The following is a 17,724-nucleotide window of genomic DNA, read 5'->3' as shown; positions in this document are numbered from 1 at the left end:
GTAACGGTATGCTGAGGCCATTAGGTCCAAAACTTAAAGATTTTGCTTTTGCTTTTCAGAAACTTCTGCGACACACTCGTGGGCGCAGACTTGGACTCCCTACGTTGGTCCTCCTTCCTCCTCTCCTTCTCAACATCTTTGGGCCATGCAAAGTCGACCAGAGACTCTGGCTGATATAGAACGGTTGAGTCTGATCCTTGGGATATCGTCCTTTCCGGAACGCAAGCACTCGATTCAGATCTTGGCAGGCTGATGATGTGTCCCGATAATCGACGTACCTTCTTCGGCTTGCTTGCAGAAGCTTTCTCGCTCGACCGCTCTACACCTACAGCGCGATTTGCTAGACGGCGACGCCGACTTGCAGGCCTTACATCCTGGAGCTCAAAGTCTGTGGGCAAGAAAGCAGCCGGTGCGGTGTGGAAGTCAACAACTGCTGGGGCTGGTTGTCTCTCTGCCGCAGAGTGTGGTCGAAGATTCGCCTGCGACTTCTTCTGGACTCTGCTTCTATAAGAGTCCTCGGACCGAGCGTTGCTGACACTGGAAAAGCTCGGGGAGCGTCGTGAGAAGTTGCTCGCAATACTCGCCATGCTGAGCTTCCTCATGACTGAATTGGCTGAAGCTCGGATCTGATTCTCAACTCTTCGATTCGACATACCCGGGAATGGCAAGGCCTCCTTGGTCCACACATCTTCCAGTGCATTTTCGAGACGAATACGCTCAGCTCTACGCGGAGCCAGGGTTGGAACAAAATTCGAGGACATGTGCGATTGTGACCGTGTGATCATGCCCGGGGAAAATGTTGGGGGTACATCCGGTAACTTCTGCGCCTGAGTGTTCTTGATAATCACTTGACTGGTATGTGACTTTGCTCCCAAAGTCGCTGCCCGGTGGACAGACATTCGACGGACTATGCTATTCGCATGCCCAAAAACTGGTCCAAGCGACTTGATGTCCAGTGATAACGATGTGAACATGTCTTGCATAGTTGATTGGCCTTCGACAAAGTCGTGAGTCTCGTAGACGATACGCTCGCGGAGCTGTTTCTTCCAAACCTCTTCTTCCAGTACAGAACACCCACTCAGCATGATCTCGTGTAGGCGGTGACCATGCTCAAACACAAATTTCCAAGTGTGAGGTGCAGTGTGACATTGTATACCTGTAGGCGTTAGTTCAGCATCCCAATGCCGCAGCTGTGTTCTTACCCCTCCCATTGTCTGACTCTTCGATGCTGCCATTGGCGAGGCCGATGGATGCTACAACAGTGTACGGAGAGTGAAATCGATTCGTCGTTGCGAGGACAAGACAAGACTTGTACAAAACACAAATCATGTACTGTCCCTTGATGCGTTCAGGCGCCTGATAAGTAACATGCAAGACGCCACAAAGAAGGACATGGCCAAGCAGCCGAAACACCAGTGCACGCGAGATTTGCTACAGGCTATCAGTAGGAGAGACGAGCATTGGCGCTCCACTCACCTGTTCTTGGAAAGCGAGCCGATCCTGTAGTTGCCAGGTGATCTCGATCAGTCGCCTTGTCCTCGGATCGTCTTTGGCTTTGTTGACTTCACGAATCGTCTCTTGCAGACGAAACAAAGCCTTCTCAAGCTCAGCATGTGCCTCCGGATCGTCATACACTGGCGTTTGGCGACAGAGATCTTCAAAGAGCAGAGGATATTTGCAGACGCGTTGTATTGGCTATGCTGAAGTTAATGCATCGCTCTCATGAAATGTGTGTCAGTCACAAACCTTGATAAGCAAATCGGAAAAGCTAAGTGCCTTTTTCCTTCCTGCGTCGCGATTGTTCTCGGACGCTACGACATTCTGTAAAGCCTCGACGCCTCGTTCATAGTCTTGCCAGCCATGAAGTCCCCTGCACATCATGGTGAGGTCTTGAGACATGGTCGTCCAATGCGCGCCATACTCTTCGTACGTGAAGAACCGCTTCATCTTGGTTTGTTTAGCGGTGATGACGACCTCGTTCAAAAAGTAACCCACATGTTTATTGAAAATCTTCGCAACATCGTCCACTGTCTTGGTGTCAGTCACCAAGCCTCGTGGCCTGCGGTCTGGAGATCTGCCAATCTCAAGAGAGTGCCGAAGCCTCCGAGTTGCCTTGTGTTCGGCGAAACGACCTGGCATGATGTCTGCGCTGTGGAAGCGGATGTGTTTCGCCTTGGTCACTGGGTAATTCTCTTGATGCGCGCTTCTGGTGAAATCTGCTTGTGGCACGACTCGGTGAAGATCAGCAAGCAAGTCTTCGTGCAGTTGAAGGATCTGAGAAATGTTTTGTTGTATTGATGATCTCGTTTGGCCCGAGAGATTAGGAAGGGCTGTAAGAATCATGAAGTAATCCTGGGTAGTCAGCATTGCAATGCCATGTGAATCGCAAGCTACGCACATTGATCAGGACCTTGAGGTCCGCAACGTAGCTCTCTTCTGAAGCAACTAGCTCTTCAATGACTTTGCGGCGTTGCAATGAACGAAGCCACGCACTCTCGTCAATGATTGGCCCCAGCGCACCACGATGACTCTCGCCAGACTTGCGAGGCTCCGAATAGTGACTGCTTCTATTTCCCATACGTTTCCCCTGAATACCGATTTCAGATCGTGGAGCTATACTAGTACCTGCAATTGTGATTGAGGCTGACTTCATAGCAGTCACGCAGCCCATGGACGAGGACATGGACTCCGATGTCCTGCCCTCCGACTCCGGTAGTAGTCGCGACGAAGCCATGTCAAAGTCCTGATCCACTGCATCGAAAGACAGACGCCCGACCTCGGTCCTATGCTCCTTGCGTCTTTGCGCGTGTCGCCTCCTCAATGTACTCATCCATCGTCGGAAAGGCTGCGAAGTAGCTGTGACAGGGACATTTGCTGTCACCCGCTCCTCTTGTCTCTGGTTCACACCACTGTTGTCCAAGGATGCAGCCTCTGGTGATGTAAACTCACTGGGCTCGTAGAAGCTGAACATCTCAGGCTCCTCAAGCTGACTATCATTGACAGCACCGGCTTCTGGAGAGCATTCGGTACTCGAAGACAGCTCAGCGACATGCTGCACAGCTTTGCCCACTTTCGAGTATGGGCTCGATGGGGCAGCCACTCGTGAGAAGGATGGCGGTGGTCGGTCAGGTCCACACGCACGCTTGCGCGGCTCACTGCTGGTGTGATTCAAGCCAAAGGAAAATCTGCTGTTCTCGGGATCCAGGTCGAGCAGTGATTGGGAAGTGAGAGGTGGTGTGTTCTCGTTGCCGCGTGGCCAGTCACCAGCTCTGTTGGCTCCGAGGGAGTACAGCGAACATGCAGAGACATTGCGAGTGGTGATGTCACTTAACGGTCCTAGTAGCGAAGGTTCCTTCAAGGGCGAGTAGGAGTTGAGGTAGGGATTGTCGCTAAAGGAGCGTTTGAGCGGACTGTGAGAGCGGAGCGACAGCACGTATGCCATGGCGAAGCTGGAGGTGCCAGTGGCACTAGGATTGGGCAAGTGTGGGGATTTGGAGCGGCATGAGATAAATACTACTGCATCCAACGGTGATGACTTAAGGAAAGACGAGTATGGTGGCAAAGCTCAAAAGACTGCAACGAAACATGATTGCGTATGGGAAGTGATGCACGTTGAGAGAGGAAAGCGCATGCAGTTTGGGGGGTTGAGCAGGAGGGACCGTTTTCAGCATGGAATGCAGGCATGCCATGGAAGAGGAAAAGAGGAAGAGAAGAAGGAGGAGGAAGAGAAGAAGAAGGAGGAGGAGGAGGAGGAGGAGGAGGAGGAGGAGGAGGAAGGAGAGCAAGGAGAGCAAGGTGAAGAAGGCGAAGAAGGGTTGAAGCATGTCATTGCACATGTACATCCAAAAGCCTCGAGCACCATGGATGGCTTAATCGATAAGAGCGAGGGGAGAGGGCGAATGCAGGCCGTGGACGGGGAACATAGTACGCCGCGTGTTGTTGTCCTTGGTACTTTGTTTGGTAGCTGCAAATCACCATGAGGGGAAGTTGCGTCTGGGAGGGGCGGGGGGGGGGGGGGTTGGGGAACAGCCGACGGCGGTACATGATGTGGTTGCACTATTGCACGAGAGAGGCATGATGGGGCGTGCGTTGGAATGGCCTGGCTTGAGTGCTATAGTCGCTCGCAACATGCTGCGCGGGAGGATGGATGACCAGTCAGTCGAACGGGTGAAGGAGTGCGTTGTGAGGGCGATTGAGACAAAAGGCGACCATGCTGGCGGTATTTGCCCCGCACCCGTTGCCTTCGAGCCGCACATCTCGAGCTTCACTCTCCTCTTGCAGTACCCCACCTTCGCCCTCTCCACTCCGCCAATTTGGCCTCCCCGCCGTTTACTGTAGTACCTGTTGCCCAGGAGGCTGGACGCGGCTCGATCGTGGATCGTGACCATTTGCAACAATGGACGACGACATACATGCGCCTACAGTCTCGTCGGGCCCTACGTCATCGGGCTACTCCAATGGCGTCCCAAAAGAGCAGCTTAGTCTGCAAGAGCTCATGGCAGAGAAGGACAGAGTAGAGGCAGAACTGAAGGCGCTGGGGCAGGTCTTGGACTCTGTGCGCGCTACAATGGCTGTCAGCACACTGGGGTTCTGGGCTGACAACAGACATAGCACGGCGTCCACATGAACACGGGCTTGACCACCTTTGATGGCTTCCCTCGCAGTGACATTGATGTCGCCCAGAGTATGCGCCCATTGACCCATTGGCTTTGGTTAGCGTCCACTGTTGACTGACGACGCGACACAGTACGGACGACACGCGCGCGCATCATCCGCCTCAAGAATGACTACAAGGACCTCATGTCGCGCATCGAGAAGGGCCTCCACGAGCACCACGCGCGCATCGCAGAGCAAGCGCAGAATGGAGGAGCTGCTGACCAGGGCGCCGAAGCCTTCAGCGTACCACCCGCAGCGCTCGGAGCACCCTTCGCAAAGGTCAACAGTGTCGTGGCGGACAGCCCAGCAGAGGCAGCGGGGCTGAAAGTAGGAGACACAATCACCAAGTTTGGCTGGGTAGATTGGACAAACCATGAGAGGCTGTCCCGTGTCGCAGAAATTGTGTCGCAGAACGAAGGGGTGAGCACCAGATAGAGTTGCGCTGGCAGGCAGACATGGAACCTTCACCCAGCAGCAGCAGCAGCAGCGCTGTCGAAGAAGAGTGCTGACAAATCACAGATCCCACTCACTGTCCAGGTGTTGCGACCCAACGCCGCAGGTAGCCCAGCAGAGTCAGTACAGATGCAGCTCACGCCACGGCGCAATTGGGGCGGGAGGGGATTGCTGGGCTGCCATTTGCTGCCGCTGTGATCAAGCCACAGTTTTGCTGAGAAGTGCATAGAATCTTTTCCAAGTTCTCGTCAACTGCAGCTAGGGTGATATCATTTGCAGCAGCGTGCCATCCTTCTTTCTGGGCCATGATACAGTACAATACACTGAGTGCATCAGAGAGTACGTAATGTACAGTATCTTCGAGTGAGGCACGAGGAGGCTGCTGGGAGAAGAACAGGTCGACAACGGCTTGCTGCGTGGCGTATGGGGGTTGGGTCAACAAGCACGGTACAGCATGAGATAACACAGTAGTATAGGTAGCATATGATACCCGGTGTTAATTGCATCATCATCATCATCATCACCATCATCATCGTCATCGTCCTCCCTTCTTACTCATTAAAGAAATCGAGTTTTGACTCTGCCCTATCCATCCATCAAACCCCGTGTATGCTGTTTTTCCCTTGTCCTGCCCTGCACTCTCTGGGCCCTAGCAATGATTGCTGTCAACATGAAGCTGCTGGTGATTTCTCCAAGACCAAGCATGCCCAAGGTGCGTGCTTGTGGCTGCCTGAAGAGCTGCCTTCTCTGCCTGCGCTGCGATCGATGGGCCCCAAAGCGCGGAAGCAGAGGGCAGTGCCAAGCGGGGGATCCACACCGCTGGCCAACACTTCACCTTGCACAACAAAACCTCTTCTTGCCCCTCTGAAAAGGCCGTCCAGCCCACCAACCGAACCCCACTCACTACTCAAAGGTACGCCTACACCTACATCTGCACCTACACCGCCGCCAACATCAACGTCAACACCAACATCCGCTCTGCTCTCTTGCAGCCCCCCCCCAACTAATTCTCTGCCCACGCCAGTCCTGCGCAATAAACACGCAAACCAACCCCCGCCACAACAGAACAAGTCAATATCATGGCTGAAGCCGCACAAGGCAACGTCCCCACCTTCAAGCTTGTGCTTGTCGGTGACGGTGGTACGGGAAAGGTACGGAGCTCTCGTTCACCCTTCCTCTGGCCGATTTGCAGCCTTCAATGTCCATCTGGGCGCCGCGCTGTGCGGCGATGTGCTGCACTGCGCGCTGCGGTAGCGAAGCGCGGGCATACGCCATCATGAATCGCACTACATCATGACAGACAGCTGACAGCCACTCCCCCATAGACCACCTTCGTCAAGCGCCATTTGACCGGAGAGTTCGAGAAGAAGTACATTGCGACGCTCGGAGTCGAAGTTCACCCTCTTGGCTTCACCACAGTATGTCATCCCTCGCCCGCCCTCGCGCCATGTGCCAAACTAACCGCACGCCACAGAACCTCGGCCCCATCCAGTTCGACGTCTGGGACACCGCTGGTCAGGAGAAGTTTGGTGGTCTTCGTGATGGATACTACATCAACGGCCAGTGCGGCATCATCATGTTCGACGTCACCTCGCGTATCACATACAAGAACGTCCCCAACTGGCACCGTACGTTTTGCGCGACTCCCACACTATAGGGAACACCCACTAACAGCTCAACCAGGTGACTTGGTCCGTGTCTGCGAGAACATCCCCATTGTCCTTACCGGCAACAAGGTCGATGTCAAGGAGCGCAAAGTCAAGGCCAAGTCCATCACCTTCCACCGAAAGAAGAACCTCCAGTACTACGACATCTCCGCCAAGTCCAACTACAACTTTGAGAAGCCTTTCCTCTGGCTTGCCCGAAAACTCGTCGGCAACCAGACTCTGGTACGCTCCCTCTCTCTGATATCAGCAAATGAAGCGCATCACAAAGGCTAACATGAAACCCCAGGAATTCGTCGCTGCCCCCGCCCTTGCACCCCCAGAGGTCCAGGTCGACCAGGCCGTGCTTGCCCAGTACGCAAAGGAGATGCAGGACGCCGCCGAGATGCCCCTGCCCGACGAGGACGACGGTGACTTGTAGATAAGGACGCGATAGCTCGCCTCTAGCCTGCGTAGCTAGGGTGTTGTTAATGGGCATATGAACACGACATGGTATTTTGAGAGGAGCAAAGGCAAGCAAAGGGCACAGCGATATCACGATGCTGTGGGGACATTGTTGGCGAAAATCGACCTAGACATGTGCGGATGGAGGATCTGTCTTTCTCTCTTACTCGGGCAACATCGAGACCAGGGATGAGGGAACGCGCTGGACTAGCCGGCCGTTTCTGCCTCTTTCTCTGACTGACTGATTGATTGAAATGAACAAGGATTTAGACTGTTCAATCTTGTGTGCTTGGGTTTCTGCATGAAGAACAAACGAATCCTGTCTCGCGCGTTATCGACATCACAACAAAACACCCAAACCCATATACTCAACAGTTCCACAACATAGCAGAGTTGTACACGAAGTAAATTTTTCTCCTGCCCATAAAAAAAAGAAGCAAGAAAAATACACTTGCATTCCCCCCCTTCTTCCCCCCTCCCCTCCATTTCAGATCATTCCAATCCGCTCATCACATCACACACCCCCACGCCATCCACACGCCTTTACACAACCCACCAGCTCGCCCAAATCCCCACCAACCAACCAATCCTGCATCTCTTTTCCTTCCCAACCCAACCAAACCGACACTGGAAAATACAGACAAACATCACCGACTCGCCGTGAACCCGCAACCAGGTGGAAAATGACTTGGGATTAAAAATGATAAAATGGGGATATAAATGGGAGACTACGCAAGTGTCGATATCAGTTCTGATATTTCTTTTTTTTCAGGAGTAAAAGAAGGGGAGTGTCCCTGGTAGAGTAAGGTAAGTAAGCGAGAGGACTGGGATACATTGAGTCTGAAGTCCTCGTCCCCCCCCCCCGCCCCTTTTATATATTTCCACCCGCTGCCCGGCGCCCTGGAGAGAAAGTGACAAGGTTTTAGGATGGGTATAAATATGGATATAGGGATATTTAGATCGGGGCTAGGGGGTTTGGGTGTGCGCAAGAAGACAACGGTTCTTGAGACCGGAGGCAAGGAGGCAAGAGTGAGGGAGTGGTGTGGACTATGATTTCAACATGCTGAATTTGATGTTAGTGATTGATTCGATGCCAGAGTTCCGTGGACATCATGTGGATGTGTGTGAGAGCGAGGAGAATATGGAGGTGGGGAGAATGTGGAGGGAGAGAACTCACGGAGCGATTAACTGCGCATATTGCTGCTGTGGGACTTGACTCCCCTCGTCAATGACGTTGCGTATGACGTCGTGTTGGTCAATGTTACTCCATAGATGGATACTCATCGCTCTCTTGCTATTGAACAGGGTGTGGGCTACACCTCGGACTTGGCCCAGGACCACATTGGCAATGGGCCATGTGTTGGAGTATTGTTGGAGTGTTCCAACGTCGAGGCGGATAGATTGCTTGATAATGTCGTCTTGGCCATCGGGGACAAGGAAGGACCAATATGAGAGGTGCACCACGGATGCCATGACTACGACGCATGTGAAGAAGGGGGTATGGTAGAGGAGTTGTCCAGGCAGACGGATGAGTGAGGAGATGTTTTCAGCGGAAGTGAGACATTTGGCCGTGTGGATTTCCCTTGTTTGGGTGGGGAGTAGGACTTGGCCGGGCTGTACGCAGATGTTTACGCCTTCGACTCTGCCAAAACCGAGGTTGCTGCGTGGTCGGTGTAGCATGATGGTGCTGCCCGCGTTTACCATGTGTGCTTGGAATAACACTTCGTCGACGTGGCCGTTATTATCGACAATATCGAGTTTGCAAGGGGGAAGATGCAACCGCCAATTACAGAGGTAGCCATCCACCACATCGACGGCGTGATATTCGAAGGTCGAGTCAAGACGTGCACACTCGAAAACTTTGCCGAGAATGCGTATGGCGTCAATGAGGTAGGTGAAGGAGCTGAAGACGGGGAGGGTTGGAAGGAAGGCGGAGTCGTCGTAGTCTTGGAGGGTATTGGGATATGGGATTTGCTGCCATGTAGATTAGCGAAAGCGATGAAAAGTTGTTATAATACACGAGACATCCTGTCGACAGCTCAGTGTCCTGCAGAGGCAGATGCAGTCAACATCCCGGTATGGCGAGGGCCGATACAGGACGGGCCGATGCCAGATGCTGGCCACTGACAAGGAAGGCAAGGGTGCCAAGAGAGGCTGGCGATCAAAAAGTGTGACTTACACCTGAGAAGTACTGCTCATTCTCGCATGGTAGCCCGACATCAGTTGCGACATCTTTCAATCGGAACTGCACCCCTGGGTTGACAGCTGTCAACATGCCGTTGGCAGTGAACATGGACCACCATGTTCTTCGCCAGCATTCTTCCAATTGTGGGTCACCCTCTCCGTGCATGAGGGCAAACTCTATACGATGGAGGCCAATATCTAGGCAGAGACTTTGCGCTATGGCGAAGATCTGGGCAGCTCGTGGGACCTCGTTGTGTGCGTGTAGTCCAATGGCGAAGAGCAAGAGGGCTTGTACCGACCAGGCGTCTCGTGAATAGTTTCCGCTGTTGATATTGCGATCGAGAACCTCCTTGTACATTTCTGTAGGCACAGAAGGAATGAAACTGGAACCGATGAATTGAACAGCATACTCGAGTAGTGGTGCCTGTCGGTCCTGGAATACTTCCAGCAATCTATGTTCTGGTAGGCAGAATGGATGTGAATTGTAAAAATAGTGGTAAAACGCCTGAACAGCCGTCTCAGGTCCCATGTGACCAAAGCGGTTGAGGCGAGCGGTCCCATTGAGGTTCATCTGCGCAACTGGAGGCGCAACTGGTCGTACACTGAGCCCATTGGTTGGACTGAGTTGATTTATGGCGCCAGTGTCGCCATTATATGAGTAATCTGGTGATGACAGATGGCTGTTGCTGATGGCGACTTCATTCGAGCTGTGACCTTGGGTTTATTAGATTCTTGTCCTCTCAAGTCCTGATAAAACTCACCATTGACAGCCAAAGGTGCACTGGCATCTTCTTTGTTCTTCCTCTTGCCCTTCCAGCCTCTCCGTGACTTGATGTAAGTACATTCGACATTATCAGTCCTACATCTCGAGCAACGAACGCCACCGTCACACTTGAGGTGTCTACTTCGACAAGGCACACATGCGACAGCGACAGAAGCTCTCGATTGACTGTCGTTTGACGGCTTTTGGCTGTTCTTCTGTCCATGCTGCGACCCTCTCTTGTCGCTGTCAAATTGCGGGGTTTGCGCCGGTGGGGTACCGCCATTGATACTCCCACCAAGGCTCCCATGAGTGGTGGCGCTGGTGGCTGGTGAAAGATGAAGAGCCTGCGATGGCGACAAAGGCGACGCAGAGTCGGATGAGAAGTCCTGTGGTTGAGCCCAATATGTGGAGTCTACGCCAGCCGAAAGGGAAGTAGTGCCCTGCATTGTTTGGGCCGGGAGGACCATGGCAGACGAGGGCATCCTATGGCCTAAAAGCTCATATAAGAGGGCGACTCCGCGAGTCTCAGTCGTCTGGGCTTTGCGATTCTGTGGATTGGATCTGGTGAAGACGTTGAGGTGGTCCAACGGCCACGGGCTGATGGACGAGACAAGCGCGAATCACGTGCAGGGCTTAACGTGATCCACCACCGAGCGCCCACCCCCACCGAGCGCCCACCAACACCAAAATCACCAAATTTTCAACACTAAATTTCTTAACAACTATAGCACCTATTAACGACGCGCTTGCAGCAATTAAATCCTTAACTCTTAGAGAAGATTTTATATACTTAGAAATAGTAGAAAAGTATAGTTACTTGCAGTTAACCTTATCTAGACGCTACTAGAAAATTTAGCAGGCGCGTACTACTACTCTACTAAATAGTTAAATACTTAATACTATATAAGAAAGTAAGCTTATAGAGTATATTAAAGAGCTTTATAGGCAAGGATTACCCCCTATATAGACTATTATTTAAAATTTTATAACTAAAATAATAGGGAATCTAGTAGGTAAAAATTAGGTATAGCGCTTTATTAACTACTATAATATTAATCTTATCTCCTATTAGGCTACTAGGCTTAATTATAACTACTTTAAAGCTAATTCTACCTTTAAGTATAGCTTATACTTTAAGCTTTTATACTAAAAAATAGAGTAATATAATATTAAGAGTTAGTATATCTATAATATAGATAAGAAGGGTTTTCTTATTAGAGTACTATTAAAAACTAAATATATATTTAATAAGAGCGCCTATAAGTAGAGAAAGATTAGAGCTATACTCTAGGATAGTAATAGGGAGTGGATTACTACTATAGCTTGCATATGTGCTAATAGTACTGCTCTTACCCCTACCCTTATTTATTAGTCCTAATCTAGAGCTCTATAGGATACCTAGTTACAAGATTTTAACCTATTATAATACTAAGCTTTCTTTATAGGATTACTAAGTAGGTAGATAAGCTACACCCTAGGGGTATCCTAGCTTAAGGAGGTGTTTAATCACAAGATAAAAGCTAAAGCTTATACTTTATACTAGCTCCTTATCCTTAATAGCTATAGATCTTATATAATAATAGAGTTTATTAAGTACTATAATAAATATAAGATCCTACTTATAATATATCCCCCTTATAGCACTTATACCCTTTAGCTACTTAATATTATAGTATTTACTCCCTTTGCAGCTTTATATAAAGCTTAACTATCTAGTTTTCTAGATAGCTCCTAAGGGCTTATAAGCATTATTAAGAGGGATTTCTACTAGTTATTTAATACTATATAGAGTAATACCTTTAAGGAAAAGCTAATATTAATAGCTTTTAAAGTAATAGGTATCTTACTACTTAACCCTAATATTATCCTTTTAAGGTTTAAAGCACCTATAAATAATAGTAACTAGCCTTCTTTAAGTAATAGTATAACCTTAATATTAAGTATAAGTAATTAGAGAAAGATAGAGTAGTTACTCTATAATACTATAATTAATATCTATAATAAATAGTTAAAGAAGCTTAGCTAGATAATCTATACTATATTAGTAAGAAATACTCTACTTAACCACAAAAATAAACACCTAAGGGCTACCCTAGCTAATAAGAAGAAGTATAGGAAGCGTAGTAAACCTCTATTATTACCCCCTAATAATAATTATAGTAGTAGTGCCTAATTTATTTTACTATTAAAGGTAGAGCAAGCGTTTAAGCTCTAGAAGTAAAAGAACCTTAAAGAACAGGAGCTATAACACTAAAAAAGCAAGGTAATTAAGCTTTATAAGTAATAGAAGCTTACTAAAGCTTAACTTATAGAGGAGCGTCGCCTAAATTAAGTAATTACTAAGAAGGAGTAGGAGGAGAAAGCTGCCTAAAAAGCTACTATATATAATAAGCAGAAAACTACTAAGCAACTAGAAAAGTAACTCTAAAATAATATTAAAACGTCCTAAATAGGTAAAAGGCAAATCCTTAAGCCTCCTACTATTATACTAGCTAAGGTGGTTAATAAGGAGCTAGTAGAAGAGGATATAGTAGTAGAGGCAACTTTACAGCGTAGGCGCCTAATTAGACCCCCTAAAAAGCTGCTTATATAATCTAAAATATTTAATCTACTCTAATAGATCTAATAATCGCGACTCTAAGAAATCTTGTAATAATAGCTATTGTGGGTGGCGCAATATCCTTATTTAGTGGGTGGTGGATTTTGGTGTTGGTGGGCGCTCGGTGGGGGTGGGCGCTCGGTGGTGGATCACGTTAGCGCTGTCCAAGGGACGGGGTGATCGCCACAGGATTTCCGCACCCGCCTCCTCCAATCACTTTCTCGATGCCATCCAAACACATCCAAGTCCTGATGTTTGCGGTCATGTCGTCTTTGTGCTGAGCCGGCCCCTCCGTTTCCGCCCTCAGTCAGTGCAACCTGAGCGAGTCGTCGCGCTGTGGAAATGGTCGGTCAAGCCTTTGCGCTACCACACCGTCGAGAGTTGGCCTTTGGTTGTACCGCCTCTGAAACGCCAACGAGCAAATCGGAAGACCGGACTCTAGCGAGCAACGCCTCCCGCTTGCTCTTTCGCAGGACGCGTCTTCATTGCTTCCGTGGTTTGTCCGAAGTTTGTCGGTCTCCCTTTACTGGCTGCTCTCACAGATTGGATTGAAACGGGCGCAGCTGAGATGCGATACGGCGCCTCCGCCACTCATCCACGCCCACTGTCCAGCAAGCTTTGAAAAGAGCAGAGCTTGCATGCCATGGCAGCCACATCTGAAACTCTTGAAGCTATTGGCTCGATGCAGGCTGGTCTTGGCTCGACTTTGTCTTATCAGCTACCATGCCAGCAGCCCATCCGCGTCCTTCACCTCACAGCAGATATCGAAATCATCTAAATTGGTCAGGATCCAGAGCTATGGGCCGAAGTATTTACATCATAGTTGATAAGGAGGGAGATCCGCTGTTGGGCTTCGAACCTTCTCACGATAGAACGTAGGCTATTTTTTTTTCCAATTCGAGATTCTCCTGGACAAAATATCAATCTCGTCAGCCTTGTAGGGGATGAGTAATCTGTCGGCTGGTGATCAAGATGAGAGGCGCCCTTGAAGGAACTTATGATCGCCATGCCTACGTTGATGCCACTCGAAATGGACCAAAGCCTGTCAGGCATCCCGCTAAACATCAATAGACGTTTAGCACTCATCGTAACATCGCAAGCTACAGTTTCGCAACAGGTACGCACTCGATAACACAATGCAATCCATTTCATCTCATTATATGCCCTGTTTTCCTGATGGGCGATAGTCTACCTGTAGGAGCAAAACACACGCTCCTAGACTCGCTAACGTTTTTGCAACCCTGACGCCAGATTACTAATGGTGAAAACCTTGGGACAATCGTCGATGAGGAACCCGAACGCCACCGAAGAAATTAGAATGTATCCAGAAAGTATCCACCGTCATACTCCCCACTAAAACTACGGAGCCTCATTCCTGTGGGCACCGAGCTTTGGTGAAATTCCAGACATCAACCGAGCAGTCGTCGAGGGAACGCTCCGCTCGCCACTGTAATTCGACCTCTGCACGTTGAACTTCGGCTACACAGAAGCCGACATCTCCTGCCCTTCGTCCAACCTCACGAGCTGGAATAGTCCGTTGACTGGTCTTCTCCAGACTTTGAAGTACTTCTCGGACTGTGTGACCCCGACCGGTTCCTGTGGTTCGTTAGCCAGAGCTCATGATTCTTCTGTCGAATATAACCGGACGTAACTTACCCAAGTTATAAGTGCGGAAAGGACTTTTGGTTCGACCAGATGAGGAAGCTGATAGAGCTGCGACATGGCCCCGTGCTAGGTCAACCACATGTATGAAATCCCTCACAGCCGTCCCATCCGGGGTGTCCCAATCAGTGCCGTAAATCTCCAACGTAGGCTTCGCTCCTGTTAAAACAGTCGCAATGACTGGGATCAAATTGCTGGGCTTTTGACGCGGATCTTCACCCAGTATTCCTGACTCATGGCAACCAACCTACAAAGACGGATTAGATGCAGCATTCATCTAACACCCCAACCAGTACTCACCGGATTAAAGTAACGCAGGGCAGTTATAGCCCAGCTGGGATCCGAATATGCCAGATCGGCGAGAATAGACTCGCACATGAATTTGGACCGCCCGTATGGCGACGTGAGGCCCAGCACGCCAGGAAGCACAGTCTTCTCGCGTCCATCATCATCCAAGTACGATTCCGGATGGTGGACGCACAGTTCTTCGCGAAGAGGTACTCCACAGTTTGCGCCCTCTCCGTAAACAGTAGCGGATGATGAAAACACGAAATTCTTGATACCGAATTCTTCAAGCAGGCTGAGGAAGTCCACCAGGCCACACACATTGTTGTTATAATACCGCAATGGTTGTCGGATGCTTTCCTCCACTGATTTGTAAGCAGCAAAGTGAATGACGCCCGAAATTCTGGATCGACTCTGCGTAGGAGCCTCTTGTCTATCGTCCATGGCCATGTCGATACCGGAATCTGTTCGATGGAAATTAGAATACGGAAAGCCCTTAAGTGCGGTTGCCGCTCTACTCTCGACCATGGATGTTGAATATTCTTTCAGAACGGATCGCATGAGCGCACTGCGATAGTCGAGTTGCCGGAACCGAAGGTCTGGCATTGGCTTTCCCTGCTTCGAAAGGCATTCATTGGCCAGAATTCTAATTCGATCCAGGACGTTCTCATATGAATTACTGAGATTGTCGATGACTAGGACGTTGTATCCTTCCTTCAGCAGCTCCAGCACCGTGTGCGACCCGATATACCCGAGACCACCCACTACCATAATGAATTTCGAATCGCCTTCACCAATATCGAGTGGATCTGCGGCCACATCATCATCGAAGAGAACCGATCTTTGTGTTTCTGGTGTGTTGACTGCCTCAGGCGTTGCAGATGGCGACATTGAAAAGGCGGAACATGGAGTCGATGCCGAACCAGGATGTAAAGATGCTTCCATTGTGTATGGTGGCGACGGAGTGAAGCAGATTCTTTCCTGGTGTTCTGAGACCACTGAGAGGTATGCAGAAAATTCTTCTATATATATCAAGGTTATGAGAGCTTACACAGCCCTATGCCAGATCAGGCAACATTCACTTCTTGCAAGACTTTTACCTGTAGCGCACAATATTGTTTATCATCTTGGCATGATCCAGCCTCCTGTTCCCGATTCATTCAGTCCGGAGTCTCGTCAGGTCCGAGCACTTTGGAATATACTCACGCATCGCTAAAGATCCCTGTCCAATTTGAACTGCCACACGGCCACCCACATTTCCGTGAGGACTGTAATGCCGCGTACCCAGACTTCTCGGGTGTTGATATAGCGACTGCAGGTTTTCCAGCGTGCCCTGCCCACGAGGCATACTTCGTCATTTGCTATACAATGTATTCGAAATGGTCTACTCTCCCTGACACACATTGCTGTCGAAGTGAAACGTCCATTCCAAGTGGTTCTGTGGCCTCTCGGCGTCTGCCTGCGTACAGCCGCATTTGATTCCGAATACGCTTTGCCTGCCGGCACCAAATGCTGTAGCAAACGCTACAACTGCATCAGTATTAGTCCCGTTCTATGACTATCCCGCACTCGGCGCATGGAACCCGTTCTACGAGATGTACGTCTCACGCCCCGGTACAAGCACGATCCATGTGGAACCTCAGTCTCACTGTGCTAGGGTATCCTCACATCCTCACATGCAATTCACTACAATCCTGAACACTCAGAGCCTCCGTAGATTTGGCGCTTTGCCAAATGAAGAGTGTTCAGAAATCATCGAAATGCTCAACACGTTCCATAATGTGCGGACTATTGGCTATGTATCTACCACGTGGTGTATCAGGAATATCAGCGCAGAAAACGACGATATTCATACCTACGCATAGGTGCATTCTGCTAGCAACACTCGGGCCGGTCATCAGCTATGCTGACACCTGTAGCTTCTTGGGCGGATACGACCCTGCATTGGCTCTGAAAGGCAATTTTGTTGATGAAACTCCTACGCAATAATCTCAACAGTGTGATTTGTACTTGCAAAGTATTTCACAAGTCAACCAAAATAGCACCGGGCTAAAGGGTGGCTACGTTGGTCAATGAGCTTTTGTCAGCTTGAGCTGGACGGTCTTGAGGAGCCTTTGCCTGTTCGAACCCTATATTATCCTTGTCAAAGCCACTGCATACTGCATAACTTGCTGCTTCTACCAAAGAGCCGGCACGCCGCTCTCACGCAGCAATTCGTGGGCGATCTCATCTCGGCAGTTGTCAGTTTGGAATGCTAACCGTACATTGCAGTTCACAATCCTGGGTTCTTCCGGAATCTTAGACTTCGACATCGCCATCTTCGCAGGGCTAGTCTTACCGTCATATCTTCAAGAATTCCTTTTCGAATTGAGTGAAGGAGGGAGTGGCGCTTGCTACCACAGCAAAGTCATACGATACTGAAAGACTTGCATTAGTCGTAACCTGACCACCAGCGAACTGGATTTGATGGTACGGCAACTCTTAGCCGTAGGCCAGTGTGTGTGGATTGCAGGAAATGCATCCTATACTGAATTCGACGCAGTGCTCTTTTCATTCGCGATAGTTTGGTCCACTTGTTTAATCCATTATGAGCACATTGAGGGTCAGGACAAGCACATTCCAGGATCATGGTTACAACACCCGCTTTAGCGTTTATGATGAGAAAAGCCCTGCATTTACCGAATTCCAGCCCAATCGACTTTTTCACACAGGATTCTTTTTTCCCATCAGCAGTATCTCGGACGCCAAATTGTGTCTCCGGGTGCAAGATACCGCAGTAGCAGTAGCAAGCTCGGTCCAATCAAAAGGCATCATCAAATTTGACACCGGGGCCGAAGGGATTCAGTGACATGGCCACTGGACTGTGTGCAATGGCAAGATCCTGTCAGAAATGATCGCCACGATGCGAACGGACCGCGAGTCCGTCGGGTGGGTAGGCCCAAGAACAGAGCACGTCGCCGTGCAAGCAGCAATCCTTGAGCACATTGCTCTACAAGGCTCTATATATGTTCCAG

The 17,724-nt window shown here is 49.7% G+C and overlaps 9 protein-coding genes across 9 annotated transcripts; 6 read left to right on the top strand and 3 right to left on the bottom strand.

Moving 5' to 3' along the window:
* Nucleotides 1-20: 20 nt before the first annotated feature.
* IAQ61_000988 (uncharacterized protein) lies at nt 21-3,442 on the bottom strand (the record flags this gene model as incomplete). Its single annotated transcript, XM_066094916.1, has 6 exons — nt 21-1,156; nt 1,203-1,431; nt 1,477-1,695; nt 1,747-1,947; nt 1,996-2,352; nt 2,399-3,442. 6 exons carry the CDS (start codon nt 3,440-3,442, stop codon nt 21-23), a joined length of 3,186 nt encoding a protein of 1,061 aa, XP_065955224.1.
* A 187-nt stretch (nt 3,443-3,629) lies between these two features.
* Nucleotides 3,630-3,980, top strand: IAQ61_000987 (uncharacterized protein; the record flags this gene model as incomplete). Its single annotated transcript, XM_066094915.1, has 1 exon — nt 3,630-3,980. The coding sequence occupies one exon, from the start codon at nt 3,630-3,632 to the stop codon at nt 3,978-3,980; it is 351 nt and encodes a 116-aa protein (XP_065955223.1).
* Nucleotides 3,981-3,986: 6 nt separating this feature from the next.
* On the top strand, nt 3,987-5,307 carry IAQ61_000986 (uncharacterized protein; the record flags this gene model as incomplete). Its single annotated transcript, XM_003841263.2, has 4 exons — nt 3,987-4,555; nt 4,612-4,684; nt 4,748-5,076; nt 5,176-5,307. The coding sequence occupies exons 1-4, from the start codon at nt 4,397-4,399 to the stop codon at nt 5,305-5,307; spliced, it is 693 nt and encodes a 230-aa protein (XP_003841311.2). The 5' UTR covers nt 3,987-4,396.
* An 881-nt stretch (nt 5,308-6,188) lies between these two features.
* On the top strand, nt 6,189-7,194 carry GSP1 (GTP-binding nuclear protein gsp1/Ran; the record flags this gene model as incomplete). Its single annotated transcript, XM_003841264.1, has 5 exons — nt 6,189-6,260; nt 6,435-6,527; nt 6,584-6,737; nt 6,793-6,998; nt 7,063-7,194. The coding sequence occupies 5 exons, from the start codon at nt 6,189-6,191 to the stop codon at nt 7,192-7,194; spliced, it is 657 nt and encodes a 218-aa protein (XP_003841312.1).
* A 1,196-nt stretch (nt 7,195-8,390) lies between these two features.
* Nucleotides 8,391-10,731, bottom strand: IAQ61_000984 (uncharacterized protein; the record flags this gene model as incomplete). Its single annotated transcript, XM_066094914.1, has 3 exons — nt 10,163-10,731; nt 9,397-10,115; nt 8,391-9,191 (listed from the first exon to the last, which is right to left on the bottom strand). Exons 1-3 carry the CDS (start codon nt 10,644-10,646, stop codon nt 8,391-8,393), a joined length of 2,004 nt encoding a protein of 667 aa, XP_065955222.1. The 5' UTR covers nt 10,647-10,731.
* Nucleotides 10,732-13,089: 2,358 nt separating this feature from the next.
* IAQ61_000983 (uncharacterized protein) lies at nt 13,090-13,541 on the top strand (the record flags this gene model as incomplete). The annotated part of the gene is made up of 2 exons (XM_066094913.1): nt 13,090-13,259; nt 13,435-13,541. The coding sequence occupies exons 1-2, from the start codon at nt 13,106-13,108 to the stop codon at nt 13,539-13,541; spliced, it is 261 nt and encodes an 86-aa protein (XP_065955221.1). The 5' UTR covers nt 13,090-13,105.
* A 591-nt stretch (nt 13,542-14,132) lies between these two features.
* IAQ61_000982 (uncharacterized protein) lies at nt 14,133-16,238 on the bottom strand (the record flags this gene model as incomplete). The annotated part of the gene is given in 6 exon segments (XM_066094912.1): nt 14,133-14,359; nt 14,420-14,672; nt 14,726-15,732; nt 15,917-15,978; nt 15,995-16,071; nt 16,113-16,238. Coding segments are annotated over 6 exon segments (1,752 nt in total), but the record flags the coding sequence as incomplete, so codon positions are not given.
* Nucleotides 16,239-16,305: 67 nt separating this feature from the next.
* On the top strand, nt 16,306-16,575 carry IAQ61_000981 (uncharacterized protein; the record flags this gene model as incomplete). The annotated part of the gene is made up of 1 exon (XM_066094911.1): nt 16,306-16,575. The coding sequence occupies one exon, from the start codon at nt 16,306-16,308 to the stop codon at nt 16,573-16,575; it is 270 nt and encodes an 89-aa protein (XP_065955219.1).
* A 207-nt stretch (nt 16,576-16,782) lies between these two features.
* IAQ61_000980 (uncharacterized protein) lies at nt 16,783-17,359 on the top strand (the record flags this gene model as incomplete). The annotated part of the gene is made up of 4 exons (XM_066094910.1): nt 16,783-16,926; nt 16,982-17,116; nt 17,164-17,197; nt 17,253-17,359. 4 exons carry the CDS (start codon nt 16,783-16,785, stop codon nt 17,357-17,359), a joined length of 420 nt encoding a protein of 139 aa, XP_065955218.1.
* Between the last annotated feature and the right edge of the window lie 365 nt (nt 17,360-17,724).

Source organism: Plenodomus lingam (assembly GCF_022343315.1).
Source record: "Plenodomus lingam strain CAN1 chromosome Unknown contig_11, whole genome shotgun sequence".
NCBI classification, from domain to species: domain Eukaryota; kingdom Fungi; phylum Ascomycota; class Dothideomycetes; order Pleosporales; family Leptosphaeriaceae; genus Plenodomus; species Plenodomus lingam.
Note: the sequence above shows the minus strand (reverse complement) of the source record. Positions and strands in the feature narration are given on the sequence as shown.